This window comes from Paralichthys olivaceus, chromosome 15, assembly GCF_024713975.1.
Source record: "Paralichthys olivaceus isolate ysfri-2021 chromosome 15, ASM2471397v2, whole genome shotgun sequence".
Lineage (NCBI taxonomy): Eukaryota > Metazoa > Chordata > Actinopteri > Pleuronectiformes > Paralichthyidae > Paralichthys > Paralichthys olivaceus.
Window position 1 is genome coordinate 23,672,026 of NC_091107.1, and position 18,992 is coordinate 23,691,017.

The 18,992-nt window shown below is 43.6% G+C and overlaps 1 protein-coding gene across 1 annotated transcript; it reads left to right on the top strand.

The window, feature by feature from the left end:
* Positions 1-1,470: 1,470 nt before the first annotated feature.
* Positions 1,471-5,421, top strand: LOC138404894 (uncharacterized). Its single transcript, XM_069510272.1, has 2 exons — positions 1,471-4,296; positions 4,558-5,421. The coding sequence occupies exons 1-2, from the start codon at positions 2,074-2,076 to the stop codon at positions 4,888-4,890; spliced, it is 2,556 nt and encodes an 851-aa protein (XP_069366373.1). The 5' UTR covers positions 1,471-2,073; the 3' UTR covers positions 4,891-5,421.
* The last annotated feature ends 13,571 nt before the right edge of the window (positions 5,422-18,992 follow it).

Here is an 18,992-nt window from a genome sequence, read left to right on the forward strand (position 1 = left end):
ACAACAAGTATAAAAAGAAATAAGACACATATATCTAAATTTGTAAACATGTCGTTGAAGGAACATGGACTGGTTGATGTATGGCGTGAACTGCATCCGAAGGAAAAAGACTATACACATTACTCTACTTTATATAACACCCCTCGCCCGAGGAGTAACTCAATGTAGAACCGCCACTGCCCTTAAGGAAGGTAGATTGCCACCCTCATGTAATGAAGCAATCATATCTGTAATATTGTAACAATTACAGACCCATTTCTATGCTCAATGTAGATTACAAGATATACACATCCATTATAGCAAGGAGATATCAGAATTTCATGACAGAATTAATTGACGAGGACCAAACTGGATTTACTACAGGACGACAAACATTAGATAACATAAGAAGGACCCTGCAAATAGTAAACTCGATACAAATGAAGGAAACTAAGGCTATATTGCTGAGTCTTGATGGCGAAAAGGCTTTCAATGGCGTAAATTGGATATTTGTATATTTAACATTAGAATGTTTTGGATTTAACAAAGAAGCCATTAAATGCATCAATACAATATACCAGAATCCTATAGCTAGAATAAAAATTAATGGTAGTCTAACAAAAAGCATAAAGCTACAGAGGGGAACACGCCAAGGATGTTGCCTGTCCCCTCTCCTCTTTGACTTATACATTGAACCTCTGGCGCAGGCTATAAGACAGTGTGAGGAAATAAAGGGAATACATATTAAAAAACAAAAACATGTAATAAGTCTGTTTGCAGACGATGTAATAATATATTTAGAAAGACCTGATACAAGCCTAACACATTTAAGTATATAAGTATATACAGAGACCACTCATTATATAAAACAAATGTGAATAAAACACAGATTCTGGCTTTTAATTATACCCCTTCCCAAGAAATTACAAATGCTTATAAATGGAAATGGAAGTCATAAAGCATAAAATATCTTGGGGTAACCCTAACAAAACAGATAAGCCATCTTCAGAAGATAAATCCAGCCATGTTTTCATTGTGATCAGATTCATATACAAATTAAGAGGATATTGAGAAATGGTCGACCATTTCACTGGAGTTCAGTTCAAAGATTGACATTTTCCTGAGGCTGTTGTATTTCCTGAGGCTGTTGTATTTCTTGCAATCCCTTACTGTCAAGATACCGTTAGAAAGATTTAAAACCTGGGACAAATTCATATCGAGGTTCATTTGGAGTGGTAAAAAACCAAGAATAAAATATAGCATGCTGCAACTGGCTAAGAATCGGGGGGGTATGGCACTCCCAAATTTAAAGGATTATTATGAGGCAGCACAACTTGGTCAAGTGATGTGACAAGCATTATAACTCCAAATGGAAAGAGATTGAGATGAGGGTGGCTAACAAACCAGTGCAATCCCTTTTGGGCAACATTACATTGATAAAAACTACTCAAAGGTTCAATAGATCCAATAACTTCCCACACACTGACTGTCACAAAGTCCAAGGCTGAGATCTCCAAAGAGGAAACTCTAAAGATGGAGATGTGAGCACCTCCCACTGTTCCTCCCACTTTACAAATAGAGGCCCAGTTGAGGCCTTCCCCCTTTTCCTTTGTCTCCAGACTCTGTGTGTGTGCTGGTGGTGCTCACCTGAGTTTGCCATGCGTGTTTGACTTCATCTCATTGTAAGTAAATCTAAACTTATTTCAATGCATTAAGGTTAAGGTCAATGTCTAAGTTTCAAGTATTTTAACATGCCTAAGTTTAACGAGAATCTTTTGGTTTGATGTGTTAATGGATGATGAACTTAAAAGATTGATTGATTGTAGCCTATTCTAATTTAATAGTATTTCGTCATATTTATCAGGCATGAATTACTTTGTTTCCTTTCTTTCTTTCTTTGTTTAGAACCATGGCACTCGGTGACACCACCCCCCTCAATTCAAACGACAAACTAATAAACAGAGATTAAATACAAGCAACTTCTGTGTCCTGGTGGTTTGTGTGGCTCCAGTCTGAACCTTCATAACAAAATTTGGTCCTTCGAGCCGGAGACTGAGCCACACTCCACATGTCCACAGACTAGAGCAACTTCAAATGGCTGATTCAGCTGATTCAAAGGCTGTTGGCATTAACCCGGTTGATGGGCTGATCACTGATGAAGCGCAGGCTTCTCCTGAATTCACGGATGAACACCAAGGTGGACAAGACATAACCCAGCCTAACATGGATAAGGCTCCCCCTGTAATGTCTCAAACATCACCTCGGCCATCCTCATCCACTCAACACATAGAGCCTGCCCTTCCACCTGAACCATCAATTCCCCCTTTGCCATCAGCATCCTACACAATCCCTGAGAACCCACTCACAGAGCCCAGCGGCCAAGAGAGACCCAGGAGGCATAGACGCCCCCCTGACTATTACGGAGTCCATGTACTGCCACAACAAACATCTATAAAGTCCAATGGCCCACGCAGTGGTGCTTATAGTAAGACTGGCTCCAAGTCAGTTTCCAGTCTCCCCTCAGCCTCTCGAATTAGTAGGTTTTCCAGAGGAGACCCCAAAGAACTGACATTAGGTCTCCAATGGAACTGCCTGACAGACATGCTGAGCTACAAAACTAAATCAATCACCTACCATCAACCTACAATAAGGAATATATACAGAGTGCTGGCAAGTCAATATGATCCTCTGGGCTATCTGACTCCCTTCATAACCCGAGCAAAGATCCTGGTTCAAGACCTATGGAAACAGGAAAGAGGATGGGATAACATCATCAAAACAGAAAGCCTGTTGAAGCAATGGCAAGCATGGGAGCTGGAACTGAATAATCTCCCTGACATTCACTTCCCCCGCTGTTATCTACCCACCTGCATCAACTCGGCCACATCAGATTCCCAAATGCATGTGTTCTGCGACGCTTCAGAGCGCGTCTATGGCGCAGTTGCCTACCTTCGGGTTGAGGACAATGTTGAGAACATTCATGTCAGCTTCATCATGGCCAGGTCTCGCATAGCCCCTAAACGCCAGCTTTCCATCCCTCGTCTTGAACTGTGTGCAGCTCTAGCAGGTGCCCAGCTGGCTCATCTTCTCAGTGCTGAGCTCACTATTCCCCAACAGTCTGTGACACTCTGGACTGATTCAACAACAGTCTTGTCCTGGTTGACCTCTGACTCCTGCCGTTACAAGGTGTTTGTTGGGACCAGAATAGCTGAGATTCAGACCCTGACTGACACCAGGAGCTGGAGGTATGTTGACTCAAAGAATAACCCAGCTGATGATGTAACACGGGGTAAAACCCTCCTGGAGCTCTCTCAGCAACACAGATGGAGTCAAGGCCCACCATTCCTCATCTTAACTGCTGACTGCTGGCCAACCAGTCCACTTGTACCAGCTGAACCAGAACCAGTTGAGGAAATAAGGAAGTCAATGTTCTGTGGAACAATGATGTCAACTGGCATAAACCTTCCTGATTTTAAGAAGTATGGCAGCTGGGATGACTTAATAGAGGAAACAAAGACTATGCTTTATGGGGCGGCGGATCACAGTTCAAACATAGCCCAATGTTACATCGACTCAGAGAAGCACCTTCTGCAAAGAGCTCAATCAGAGTGTTTCCCCGAGGAGATAAACGCCCTTAAAGGTGGGAAATCTATTCCAAGGAATAGCAAACTACTCCCCCTGTCTCCTGAATATGACCGTGAACTCGGCCTAATCCGAGTGGGAGGCCGACTCCGAAGAGCAGAAACCCTTGACCACGACACCATTCACCCAATTGTCTTAGATCCCAGACATTATGTCACAAGACTCATTATTAAGCATTATGATGAAAAACTACTGCACCCAGGCCCTGAGCGCGTCCTGGGAGAAATGAGACGGAGGTACTGGATTCTGCGTGGTCGTCAAGCCATTCGCCAGCATCAACATCAATGTCAAGACTGTCAGAAATGGAGAGCCAAACCAGTTATTCCCAAAATGGCCGATCTTCCTCCAGCCCGCCTTCGATTGTCAAAGCCCCCATTCTGGTCCACAGGCATGGACTGTTTTGGGCCTTTCACAGTAAAAATCGGCCGCCGCACAGAAAAAAGGTGGGGCATACTCTTTAAATGTTTAACAACACGCTGTGTACATCTTGAGCTACTTAACAGTATGGATGCAGATACATTTCTGATGGCCTTCAGAAGATTTGTCTCACGCAGGGGAAAACCCTTTGAACTCCTCTCTGATTGTGGAACAAATTTCAGAGCAGGAGAGTCAGAGCTAAGAAATGCTTTCCAGGCTATGGCGTCGGATTTGAGGCAGAAATTAGCCCACACACAGGTGAGATTCCAATTCAATCCTCCATCTGCCCCACATTTTGGTGGGAGCTGGGAACGTGAAATAAGATCAGTTAAAACAGCCCTCTATGTTGCATTGGGGAAGCAAACAACAACAGACACAGTCCTGCACACAGTACTGGTTGAAGTTGAAGGCATCCTTAATTCAAAGCCCCTTGGATACGTCTCCTCTGACCTTGCCGATCCAGATCCAGTAACACCAAATATGTTGCTCATGGGGCGGCTTGACTCCTCTCTTCCTCAGGCAATCTACTGCTCAAGTGAACTCCTTGGCCGAAGGACATGGCGTCACAGCCAGATCTTGGCAGATCGTTTCTGGACAACATTCATTCACTACTATCTCCCTACATTACAGACCAGACAAAAATGGAAGTCGGACAAGGACAACCTGGATTTAGGTCAGGTCGTACTGATTGTTGACCCCCAATACCCTCGAGCATCATGGCCCGTAGGAAGAATAACTGAAGTGTACCCTGGACAGGATGGTAAGGTTCGCAGCGCCAAGGTCAGGATGCAGGGAAGAGAATACGTACGACCTGTTGCTAGATTGATCCCACTTCCCGGGATCACAGATTGAAGAAAATGTACGTATTTGCTGCACAAATACGGGGGCGGCTGTCACAAAGTCCAAGGCTGAGATCTCCAAAGAGGAAACTCTAAAGATGGAGATGTGAGCACCTCCCACTGTTCCTCCCACTTTACAAATAGAGGCCCAGTTGAGGCCTTCCCCCTTTTCCTTTGTCTCCAGACTCTGTGTGTGTGCTGGTGGTGCTCACCTGAGTTTGCCATGCGTGTTTGACTTCATCTCATTGTAAGTAAATCTAAACTTATTTCAATGCATTAAGGTTAAGGTCAATGTCTAAGTTTCAAGTATTTTAACATGCCTAAGTTTAACGAGAATCTTTTGGTTTGATGTGTTAATGGATGATGAACTTAAAAGATTGATTGATTGTAGCCTATTCTAATTTAATAGTATTTCGTCATATTTATCAGGCATGAATTACTTTGTTTCCTTTCTTTCTTTCTTTGTTTAGAACCATGGCACTCGGTGACACCACCCCCCTCAATTCAAACGACAAACTAATAAACAGAGATTAAATACAAGCAACTTCTGTGTCCTGGTGGTTTGTGTGGCTCCAGTCTGAACCTTCATAACACTGACTATCTGGGCTGATTTCAATAAAAGGCATAGATTGGAAAAGAAAGTGAGATTGTTGAGCTGGATTGCATATGATGAAAGATTCAAGCCAAACTTGAGTGACCTGACGTAAAGGAACTGGGAGAGGAAGGGAATCACTGCCATGTGTACAATACTAAAGAATGGAAACATAATGTCTTTTCAGGACCTTAGAGAAATGTATGGATTAAAAAATTAGGATTTTTTTTTTAAAGATAACTACAGCTAAGGGATTATATTATAAGGGAAATAGAGAGCGCAAAAATATTAAACGGAGTGATAGATGTACTAATGCGAGTATATAATGGGTCAAAAATCAAGGTGGTATCTGTGTTATATAAAAACCTCAGAGACTGTACAAGTGCTTCAACTGATTACATTAGGGCTAGATGGGAGACGGAGCTGGTCCTGCAGTCAGGCCCCAAGTTCAGCCAGGCAGGGCCTCACAACCAGACACAGGTTAGGTACTAACTATAGGTTAGAGAGCGATTCAGAGGAACTTTATCAATACCTGTATCAAGAAAGATACTTATTAATGGAGGAGGTCGTAATTCATGATTACTCAGAGTAGTGAACCTGACTGAGTATAGAGACTTATTATAATGGCCCAGAAAAGTATATGAGTTGCTTATGGGCTAGGCAGTTATGTGATCCTGTAAGATAACTATAGAATAGATGTTTTTATTTGTATCTGAAAGAACATAGTTCCAAAGAAATCAGGTGTAATGATGACAGTGGATGTATAGTATAGAGTATATAGAAGCATAGGAAGTGTCCATATCTCCATTTAGCTCAAATAACAGTGAAAAAATATCACAACAAAACAGCTTCTAAATAAAAGTATTAGATTCTTGTGTAACCCAGGTTAAAAATCTGTATTAAAAACAATAAATTTGTTGATTGAATGAAGAAAAGTGAAATTCATGGTGGAAAAATCAATTCATTAAATACTACGTTTTGGTTAATAATAAAAAACAGATGTTTATCTAAAAGGAGAGATAGAACCATAATAAAATAATTTATAGAGAGTTTTAGTTTGAAGGAGACGGGTTGGAGACGGTCTGTCACCCAATCAGAAAAGAAGCCCCGCCCATTGAGCTGATCGGAGCAGGTTCACTTCCTCTGAAGATGCCGGGAAGAGAGAGAGCAAGGCGCATTAAACAGACACTCACCATAGGAAGATAAAACAAGAAAAGTGGATCAGACTCGGAAAAGCTGCCGAAGAAATCTCCCGGGACGACCAGGACCTGTGTGAGCACCGTCGGAGGAACCTCTCGGGAAGAGAAACGCATCGGTGAGCGGCCGTCTTGATGTGCTAGGCTAATAGCTAATGCAACGAGTTAAACCGTTAGCATAGGAGCTAACATCAGAGCACTAGCTCCGGTGCTGATTGGCGCGAGAGAGACACACTACGACACACCACACATTAATGCTGAAGCCCTGATCCGACATTTTAAAGGTGCAATGTGAGACATTTGTTTGCTCCTTTGTTGCACATAGAGCTGTATTATGTGTGTGTTTAGCACCTTATTTGTGCATTCTAAGCTCATCCAGCCATATTTTATTAGCTGTGCACATTACATGTTTTTCTTTCTAGATGATTGATATTGTTTTATGTGCTAATTACGATGTAAAGAGCACAGGATATTTTGATACTGTTGACTTGGAGTGAGGAAGATTATTCAATAACATAATCTGATATTTTGAGTGTTGCTTATTTTATTACTGAACATTGTGATAGCATGTTGCAACAGTAATTGAGTAAAATTGTTATTCTCTATTAGGCCTGGGACGATAACAAATTTAGCTGGACTATATATTGTCCCACGAATTATTGCCGATAAATGAAATGATTGTCAACATGATAATATATCATAATAATGCACACCCTTTCAAATACAATAAACTTTTATTTTTCAGTAATTTTTTACCATCGTAATTGTAATTTCAGGAATGTTGAAATATCCTAAATAAATAAAACAAACAAAGAATAAAATGGACTCTCAGTCTCTGTTAGCAAAAACAGCACTCAAATATAAAACCACACACAACCAAGACAATAAATAAAATGGCTTATCAAGTCTCGATTAACAAAATTGCACTTCAATAAATACTGAACATTTAGGCTGTTTGTGACATGTATTTTCTCGCAGGCAATTCGTTCTGTCTGTCAAACGTTTGCAGCATCTCTCTCAATGCTCGTTTTTCAACTGTACTAAAGGGCAGCATTTCTTTTGCGATGCAGCGAACTACCATTTTTGCTCCATTTATATTTACTTTGTCGACCAAACGCCTCAGTGAGTGTTGACTTTCGGGACGAAGGCTCTGCATCTTGAGGTGCACTTTTTTTCCCCCAGCTGGGAACACTGGGTTGGGTGGTTGTGCTTTAGGTGGGCATGCGAGTTTGTTGTGTTGCTTTTTTTTGTTGCCACCACTTTTGAACTGGCTCGTCCATGTTGATGGGCTCACCTTGCTCATTCGGTTATTACAGATGTGGTAGAAAGACATTTTTTTGTACAATGTTTATTTTTTTTAGTACATCAGTTTGGCTGAAATCTGTGGTGCTTCCACCTGCTGAACACAGAATAAACTATAAGTACCAGTCTTGGCTGCTTAACACAGCTGATATTACATGTGTAAAAAATATTGTAGGCTATTGTATTGTACAGTATCTGTAAATAATCGTGTTTCTCCTCTGTTCCTTAATATCTACAGATATGACAATGATTTCAGCATAAAATATCCTTTAACGTGACTTTTTTCATTTCATTACATGAAGCACTGCAACACCTGATGTCCTCTGAATCCACTGTGGCAGCAGCAACAAGGTGGAGATCGGCAGCTTCATGCTGGTCAACATGTTAATAATATTGAGTCAATTTCTATATCCATTATGGTTGGTAAAATGAACACTGTTATCACAACAATGTTCATCTTTTACTTTCTGATTTGATAAACTTTAGATAAAAAGTCTTTTCTTTTTTGTCATAAGAGACAGAACACGGTCAGCACAGCTGTGTCCCTCAGGTTCGTCCGTCCCTAATAAAATGACAGGAAACATAAAAGTATGGCATTATTGCCGAGATAAGTGTTACTTTCAAACAAAGTCTATGTCCTTACATTCTGTGGATATTCAACTATTTATTTGAATATGGTTTGGGATTAAACAGTGTACTACAATGAATGTGCAGTATGGAGTTCTTTCACATTAAAAGTATTGCATTTATAATGTAATGCATCATGTGCAATCATTTGCTTTAATTGTTAGTAAGTTATGAAAACAGGTCTATACCTGGTAGGTAAACTGTTCATTCATAAATAAAGTCCAGCTCAACAAGTTTCACACTGCAGCAGCTGCACTAACGTTATTTCTGAACCAATAATCTAATAAAACATTATTACTGAAGTTACCCACAGTAACATAGTCAAGCCAAATAGGTTGGGGAGCTGAACAACTTTACATAACGTTAAATATCTTACTTGGTGGAGCATTCACTAAACACACAGTCGCCTTCAGTTTAAAAGATTTATCACCATAAACTCTAACGCTCCTCTCTCCGCTGTGTGAACCGCTTCATGTCATGCCGCTTCATGTCATGCCGCTTCATGTCATGCCGCTCCCGTTAGCATTGCCATTACTGCTGGTATGTTGCCTGGAGGTTAGCGGAGCTAAGCTAACCAGCCAGGTACAGAGACAATGATACCTGCTCATCACTACTGACACGTAAATAAAAGGCAGTACTTTACACACCACAGACACTTCTCCGTCAGGACAATCAGCCGAACAACAAACGATAATATTCACATGTGAGTGAAAACTCCTCCCCAGACCCGGTCGCGTTCGGTGACGGTGATTAGCCTGTTAGCTCAGGTGAAGCCGAGCAGACCACAGGCTAACAGCCAGAGTGACGAGCTAACGGTGACGTCACGTGTCAATCAAGTGATAATTATTCACAATTTCAAACCTCTGTATTATCTAAACAGATAATACATAGTTGTCATGAAGGAAGAACTTACTGATTGAGTCTAAAACCGTATTTTGAACCAGGCTGTAAACAGGTTTAATTCTGCTCTAAAGTCTGGCGTTTTAACATGGGAGTCAATTCCCATTGACTCCCTCTTGGAGCCAGCCTCAAGTGGCCACCCAGTGAACTGCAGTTTTTTGCACTTCCGCAGTGGCCTCAGCGCTCAGCCCGGGATGTTGCCGCTTGGTGTGGAGCCAATGCTAGCGGCCCTGCCTCCCCCCACAGAGACAAAGAGACTGGATGACTGACAAGAGGGTTCACTCTGTTCATTCCGCTATGGAACAAACGCCCCCAGGTGCTGAGACCGAGCTCAGAGTGAACCCTCTTGTCATCCAGCCTGCTTGGAGGCGAGAGAAGAGGAAAACAAACGCGCATGCACATGGCAATAAATCGAGGCGGGAAAAATTATCGAGTTCATTTTAATTTATCGTGCGATTAATTGATTTATTGATTATCGGCCCAGGCCTATTCTCTATTGATAAAGAGTTTATGTAGATTTAACATGATTAATGTACTATAATTCATTTTTTGAGATTTGAGAAAATTAAGATGAATGCTCTGATCCAACTTATCGTAGGTCAGGTTTTTTGATGGACCCATTGAGAGTTTGACCTACCTGGATGTTGGAGCCAGTCAAAGTTTGATGGCGAGCCAGACCCCGGAGGATACTTAGAGATACTACGCCGTGGAACCTGAATCCTTTTACACTTTACATACACACACACCATCCACGCAACAGTGCGGTGGGACTGATTTTCCACCTTCACGGTGTTGACTGAACAGTGACTGAAAACAGGTGAACTGAACTTTAGAAAAAACGCAGCTGTAAAACTTTATTTTATTTTCTATACTTACCCGGGTAAGAGTTGTGATAATTTGTCTGATTGATGTTTTTATTCATCCTTCCCATCCTGTAATAAATAGGGAAGCGTTATTGTTTCTTAAGGAGTATACTGAGTTTGTCTCATTCCTGCGTCATCGTTTGATCAATCCTGGGCTCCATAGTCGATCTTAGAACTTCTGATTTCACTGGTTATTGAACCTAGTTACTATTTTTCAGTACTATTCTCTTTTCCTCTCAGAAGGGTTACACTTGTTTAGTTTTATTTCATAATACATTGGTTCATTCATTTGTATTTATCAGCATGTAAGCTTGTTGCAGTGTCTCAAACCCAGTTTTTCATCAATGTCACAGAAGAACAACAATGAAATGGACGGCTACACACCAGAATTGTATGGACCTGAGGGCAGAAAGTGACCTTACTTTGGAGGAGATGGACAACAAGGAGTTGTTGGACATGATCTGGGCAGTGGTCAACAAACTGTCAGAGGACACAAATAACCATCCACTTCCTCAAGATGTCCCTGCTCAGGAATGGCATGACTTGTTCAACTGGACTGGTTCTGATGACGACCCCCCCCCCCCCCAATAGCATCACCTCTCAGCTTGGAGCAGCATCCTCCTGAAACCCAATGGTGAACTGTCTGCTGCCATAAACCACCAGCAGCTAAGTGTCCTGCAGTCAGGCCCTGTGTTCAGCCAGGCAGGGCCTCACATCCAGACACAGGTAAGGTACTAACTATAGGTTAGAGAGCGATTCAGAGGAACTTTATCAATACCTGTATCAAGAAAGATACTTATTAATGGAGGAGGGGGTAATTCATGAGTACTCAGAGTAGTGAACCTGACTGAGTATAGAGACGTTTACATTGGTAGAAACCTCCCGTTTGGCACGAAGAAATTCTTCTTTCATTAAATTGTAAAAACTGTGCATGATTGATTTCTTCTGTGATTGATTAAAGAATCAGTGGTGTCAGTGATAGTGCTGTGCTTTAGAGTTCTGGGAAACACCACAGAGCAACTACAGGTTACAGATATTATTCATCTTTGGTTCATCATGTTCAGGAGGACAATATTAAGATCAGGACAGAGATTATACAAGGCTGGGTTAGGTATAAATGTGTGTGGTGGTGGTTTTAACTCTCTGACACCAAGGGGACAGATGACACAGAGGATGCAGGTTGTCTTATCTCTTATTTTGTGTCTGTTCTTGTCTCCAGTTCAACAATGTGCCATCAGGGAAGCTGACCAAACACCTGGAGGTGAGGCTGGCTCCTGTTGGATTATTGTAAGTATCGTACACATTAATGCAAACACACACAAACACACCTCTGAGCTACTGTTTCTATTTGTCTTCTTATGTGTCTGATTGTGTTTATGTAGCAAAGGAAAGGGGGTTTACGGGGCTCCAGGAGACAGACTTCCTTTTCCCGTGAACAACCGCCACTCACAGTAAGTCTGCCTGACTAGTTCACAGTCACCTTTTCTGTCATGAATTTATATTTCTTTGATTGAGATGCTTTCATGTTCTTTTCTTTCCTCACAGTTTTAAACATTGGTAATTCATGCTTTCTGTGTTTTTTCTGTTTTTCCACAGAAAGAGAAAATGTGAGAGCTAGCAGGATGATGACATGCCGTATGTCAAGCTTTCGAAGACGGAACAGACACTAAACGCTGTTGCTGAGCTCGAAACTCCTGACTGTGCAGTCGTTGAGCCCAACGTTGAAAAGAGAGTATGTGTCTTTGCTTTGTAGGTTTGAGACTCTGTGTCACACAAACCTCATCCAGCTGTGTCTATGACCACACTTCTAAAACTGTTCTCTAACTATAATTCTTGACATCATGACACATCTATATATCCAGATTTAACTTGTGCAAAACAAGAAAGACACCAGTTCATTGTTGATATGCATTATGATACATACCAAATAGATATTATAAATATAATAAAACAAATGATTTACCAAAATAAAATTAAAATCGCATTTATAAAAATACTATATATATTTATATATATATATACATACATACATATACATACATACATACAGATATACATGCAGATATACATGCATTTATACTTCTGACCAAATGTATTTATGCAAATATTTTAATGACCTATTTTTCTTATAGTAGAGTAGGTTTTAATAATGTGACTTTACTTTTACTTTTGTTAATATAAAGTATTCTGTTACATTTCATTACTGGATGAATAAGAAGTATTTAAGTGGGCAGAGAAGAGACGGGGACTTTGATACTGATTATAAAGGCTCGGTATAGTGTATGACTTGCTTATGAATGAGGCACTGATACAATCCTGAAAACTATTATAACTAACAGGTTGTGGTTTTAACTCTCTGACACCAAGGGGACAGATGACACAGATGATGCAGGTTGTCTTATCTCTTATTTTGTGTCTGTTCTTGTCTCCAGTTCAACAATGTGCCATCAGGGAAGCTGACCAAACACCTGGAGGTGAGGCTGGCTCCTGTTGGATTATTGTAAGTATCACACACATTAATGCAAACACACACACACACACACCTACCTCTGAGCCTCCGTTTGTATCTGTCTTCTAATGTGTCTGATTGTGTTCATGTAGCAAAGGAAAGGTGATTTACGGGGCTTCAGGAGACAGAGTTCCTTCTCCCTGTCCAGACACAGGAGGCTCTGGAAGAGATGGCAGCTGACATTGTCGCTGCTGTCCAGACACAGGAGGCTCTGGAAGAGATGGCAGCTGACACTGTCGCTGCTGTCCAGACACAGGAGGCTCTGGAAGAGATGGCAGCTGCCGTTGCTGTCGAGGCACAGGGGGCTCAGGAGAAGATGGCAATGGAATTGAATGCTGCAAGAAACAGCTCTCTGTCAGCTCTCCTGTTTTCTACTATGGATTATCCAATGCATCTAGTTGAGGACAATCTTCTTCTCCAAAATTCAGTTAAAATAAAAAAAAAAAGATTACAATGGTACTTCAAGCTCCTGAAGTTTGTTACATTCTCCTATTTGTTTTAACCTGTAATGGAAATTACATTTAATTGCATGAGCGGACAATGGTTGACCAAATTGTTAATCTAAAAAGGGTAACCTTAAGGTTTATGATGGTGGCTTAAGAGACACAGAAATTGCCACCACAATATCCAACCAGATGTTTTTTCATTTATCCGACCACCTCTCGTTTATTCGACCGGACGTCGTTGCTCCGGTCAGGTTTCTCATTTATCCAATCACATGTTGTATATCCAACCAGATATTTTGTCATTTATCTGACCACCTCTCGTTTAAAAAAATGAGAAACCTTGGTGAGACAAACAAGGGGTGTTTGGATAAATTTATGAAGTGGGATGATTCAGATCTGTACGGACATTTTAAGGTCCTCATCAGTGCATAAAAGCAGAAGAGATCATTCTGTGCTTGGTTTCTCCTCAGAAACAGATCTCTGTCTGCTCGACAAGCTTTAAAATGATGGAGTACATGACAGTGGTTGTCCGATGGTGCCGTGTGCCCCAGCCTCACATCAATTAACCCACATCAGGTCTTGGTGGTACATGAGCAGGTGGAACTGTACAGAAAATGAGACCCAGCATTTGAGAGTTATTTGCGCTTACCTATCCAGCGCTGGTGTTTGGAGTTATATAGCCAAACTGTTCTCTACAATGAAGAAGCTATGGGCAGACCCAAGGTTTAATCTATTGGGCTCTGGAGCTTTTGAGTTATTGTTGACAGATAAACAACCATTGACTGAAATTGTCAACCAATATATTGTCACATACACTGAGATTCAGCCAGGAGTTAGCTTCTACGAAAATGTCATTAAGACAGTAGCATTGGTGAAAGCGTGCAGTCGGACCCTAAGAAAAGAGCTGACCGTTGCAGACCATAGGATGATGTTTAAGCTATCCTGCAGACATGTAAGTACTGAGCACATCCTCTCTTAAACTTTTTTTTTCTCAAAAAAAAAAAGAAAAGTTTATATACTCCTTTTCCACAAATCGTTTGTTTGTTTCATGTCACCCTGACAGGAACCCCACAGCCTGGTAGTATTGCCACCTGGGTCTGCCACCAACATGATCACAGTGCGATGCACTAAGCCCCAGACGATATATGACCTTATGCCGAAGCATGGCTTACATTGCTCCTGTAATGGAAATTTTTACATTTGTGTATGTTTAATTGCATGATGTATGTATGTGAATGACTGACCAAAGAGTTGACCAAATTGTTAATCTAAAAGGGTAACCGTAAGGATTATGATGGTGGCTTAAGAGACTTGAGTTTTATGGCCTCGAGAAACCACAACTTTATGGTATCTCTTGGTATCTCTGATTGGGATCTCACACTGAACACTGATTCTCCTATGTTCTTTGCTCATTTGTGCATGTCATTCAGATGATGTGTACTGATGAGTCCATCTGCAGATGCTGAATTAAACTTTCAGAAAGAAGTGTTTGACTTTGTGCTTGTTTCACAGAAATTGCCACCACAATTTTGGTGTTGTCGGCAGGATCACTCTTGTGAGAAGACACTCTGGATCTCAGGGCTGAAAGGTAAAACTGCGCAGGGAGTCTGGGACTCTGACCTCAACCTCCCTGAGAAAAGAAGGTAGAGACGTGAGGGCCTGATGCCTGAAAACCAAAGAGTGCTCTCACTGCTGTGATCCAGTGGACCACTTAGCACAAAGACACTGTCTTTCTGGGAAGACAAATTCAGAAGGGAAACGGTTCTCTCACAGGGTGAGTGACAGACGTGTCGGCATGGCAAGGTTTGGAACCGATGTAGAATCAAGGAAGCTCCAGGTGATCTTGGAGATCACGGGTGGTCTTGGAGACCACAGAGTTAATATAGAATAAGCCTGTTGGTGATCTTAGAGAAGGTCACATAGTTAATTGGGAACTAATGAGTATGGTATTAGAATAAGCAGGTTGGTGATCCGAGAGGAGGTCACAGAGTTAAGGAGTATTGATATATACAAGATATAATAATAGGAATATACGGAGTGTTTGTTGATTTTAATAAACTTGTTATATTGGGTTCTGACGTCGAGTTCATGATTTAACAAACTATGATATAATATAGTAAATAGAGTTTTGCACTGGAGATGGGACTGAGACCTGAGCCAGGATCATCTCGACACTGCGATGAATCTGCTTTAAGAGAAGTTCTCAACCCCCAAAGGTAAGTAAAGGTAAGTACATTTAAGTAAACTTAAGTATATTATGGGTCTAATTGGCTTTTTGAGGTTATGTCACGCACACTGGTGCTGGCAAGGGAGAACCCAAAAGCACGCCAACAGACAGTCTTAGTGTGGGCAACGTGGTTTATTCACCGACAGGCAGAGAAAAGACAGGCAGAGGTCAAAACCAGGATATCAGTCAGTACAGCAAACAAATCCGAAGGGGCAGGCAAGAAGGGAATCCAAAAATCCAAGCAGGGTAGCAGTCAGGTCAGGAACAGGCAGGCAAGAACACAGAATATAACGCGGGATAGCTAGGCAAGAACACACTAGACAATCTGGCAGGGAGCGAGTGAAAATGACTGGTATTTATACTGAGGAACTAATGAGCAAATGAACTGCAGGTGAGGAGGTGGGCGGGGAAAACCACGTGAGGGAAATGACGTGATAGCAAGGCAGGAAGAAGGGCAGGCCCTGAAATGACAGGAGAGTTAGTGATGAGACATGGAACCAAACAAAAAAAAACCAAAACAAACTAAGTGTTAGTGTGACTACGTTACAGAACCCCCCCCTCTAGGGACGGCCCCTGCCGTCCCACCCGGTTGCTCAGGATGAGCCCGGTGGAAGTCTATGATGAGAGCTGGATCCAGGATGCTGCGAGCAGGGACCCAGGAGCGTTCTTCGGGGCCGTAACCCTCCCAGTCAACCAGATACTGCACTCCCCTACCACGTCGCCTGGATTTGATGAGACGACGGACAGTGTACGCAGGTGCCCCGTCAGTGAGCCGGGGGGGTGGTGGGGGTTTGGAGGAGGGCTGAAGTGGACTCTCCTTGACAGGTTTGACCTTGGAAACATGGAATGTGGGGTTAATCCTCATGGAAGATGGAAGACGAAGACGGACAGCCGCAGGATTAACTATTTTAGAGATCCGGAACGGGCCGACAAAACGGGGAGCCAACTTCTTGGATTCTACTCGGAGGGGAAGATCCCGTGTCGACAGCCAGACGCGCTGTCCTGGAGTGTACCGGGGTGCAGGATTGCGATGTCGATTGGCCGATCGCTGGTAACGGTCGGAAGAGCGCAGGAGTGTGGTGCGGGCCTGCATCCAAGTGCGCCGACACCGTCGGACATATGCCTGCACTGAGGGAACGCTGGCTTCACGTTCCTGTTCTGGAAAGAGTGGTGGTTGGTACCCCCGGGAGCATTGGAAGGGTGAAAGACCAGTGGCTGAACTGGGCAGGGTATTATGAGCGTACTCAATCCACAGGAGCTGCTCAGACCAGGAGGAGGGGTTGTGGGAAGTAAGGCAGCGCAGAGCTGTCTCCATTTCCTGATTCATGCGTTCTGCTTGACCATTGGATTGTGGGTGGAAACCAGATGACAAACTGACAGTAGCCCCCAACATCCTGCAAAACTCGGACCAAAAGTGGGATGTGAATTGTGGTCCCCGGTCAGAGACCACATCAGATGGGAGGCCATGCAGCCGGAACACATGTTGCAACAAAACTTCAGCCATTTCCTTGGCGGTAGGTAATTTGGGTAATGGAATGAGCATGGCAGCTTTGGAAAAGCGATCAATAACAGTGAGTATAACTGTGTTACCGTTTGAAGGTGGTAAGCCGGTGACAAAATCCAAAGAAATGTGAGACCAGGGACGGCGAGGAACTGGCAGAGGATGAAGGAGACCGGATGGAGCTTGGTGAGAGCTCTTTTGTTCAGAGCAGACACGGCAAGCAGCAACAAACTCCTTGGTGTCCCTTTCCATGCAAGACCACCAGAAGCGCTGTCGAAGCAGGGCCAAAGTGCGTCTCACCCCGGGATGGCAAGCCAGACGAGAAGAGTGCCCCCACTGGAGGACTTCAGAACGAAGACTGTCTGGAACAAACAACCGGTTCTCTGGACAAGCACTAGGAGTAGGGTGTTCGATGTTGGAGCGTTTTACCTTATTCTCCACCTCCCAGGTTACCGCCCCGATGACGCATGCAGAGGAGAGGATACCTTCAGGCTGGGATGGAGAATCCTCTGACTGGAACTGACGGGACAGAGCATCGGGCTTGACATTTTTGGAACCTGGTCTGTATGATAGGGAGAAATCAAAACGGTTGAAGAAGAGAGCCCACCTAGCCTGACGAGAGTTCAGTCTCTTGGCCGATCGGATATATTCAAGGTTTTTGTGGTCAGTCCAAACCACAAATGGTTGCTCTGCCCCCTCCAACCAATGTCTCCATTCCTCTAATGCAAGTTTTACTGCCAACAGCTCCCGGTTCCCAATGTCATAATTCCTTTCTGCTGGATCTAGTTTTCGGGAGAAGAAAGCACATGGGTGAACTTTAGATCCACCTGACCAAGACCCAGCTTGGAGGCAAGAGTCCTGTCCAACAAGCTTTCATCTGCGCCGGAGTCAATGAGGGCTGAGACAGTCTGATAATTTCCGGAACAGAACAGCTTGACCTGAACCAAAGACCGAGAGGGCATTTCAGAGTTCATAATCCGGCTCACCAGCGCCCTCGGGATGACTGGTGAGCCATGTCTTTTACTGGACAAGAAGAGGCGAAATGGCCGTCCTGGCCGCAGTACAGACACCTGTTCTCCTTTAGGCGGCGCTGTCGTTCTGCTGTAGACAGCCGTGTCCTGCCCAGCTGCATCGGCTCAGAAGCGTCACCAGGAGCGTTCGTGTGCTGCTCAGAAGGACGCCCCGGAGGATAGGATGGCTGGTTGACCCGCGCAGGTGAAGCAGCGGACCGAACCCTCTCCCTCCGCCGCTCCCGCAGACGACCGTCTATGCGTATAGAGAGAGAGACCAGTGCGTCCAAATCAACGGGAAGATCACGAGCCGCCAGCTCGTCTTTGATGTCGTCTGAGAGACCGTTGTAGAAAGCATCAAAGAGCGAGGCAGCGTTCCAGTTACTTTCAGCTGCTACGGTCCGGAACTCGATTGAGTAATCGGACACGGACCTCCCTCCCTGTGTCAGGTTAAACAAACCCCGAGCGACCTCTCTTCCTGGTGTAACATGGTCGAAAACTTTCCGCAGCTCGTCGGAGAACAGTTTGACAGATGAGCAGATGGCGGATTGCTTCTCCCACTCTGCGGTTCCCCAATCTCTAGCTCTGCCGGTAAGCAGAGAGACGATATACGCCACCCTGGACCTCTCGCTGGGAAAGGCGGAAGGCTGGAGTTCAAAGATGAGGGAACACTGTACGAGGATTGGCCGGCAGGGACCCGGAGCTCCGGAATAACGTTCTGGAGGAGGCAAACGAGCATCCGACATCGGGGGAGACTGGAGATGAGGACTGACAGAGGATGCAGGATCCCGACCGCGTTCCGACAGAGAGAGCCTTTGGAGATGTTCCTGAATGCTGTCCATGCTCCTCTCATGACGAGCCGCCATCTCCTGCAGACCGCCTGAAATGGAGGTAAATTTTTCGTCGTGTCGCTGAAGAGCGCTGGCCTGCGCTCTCAGCTCA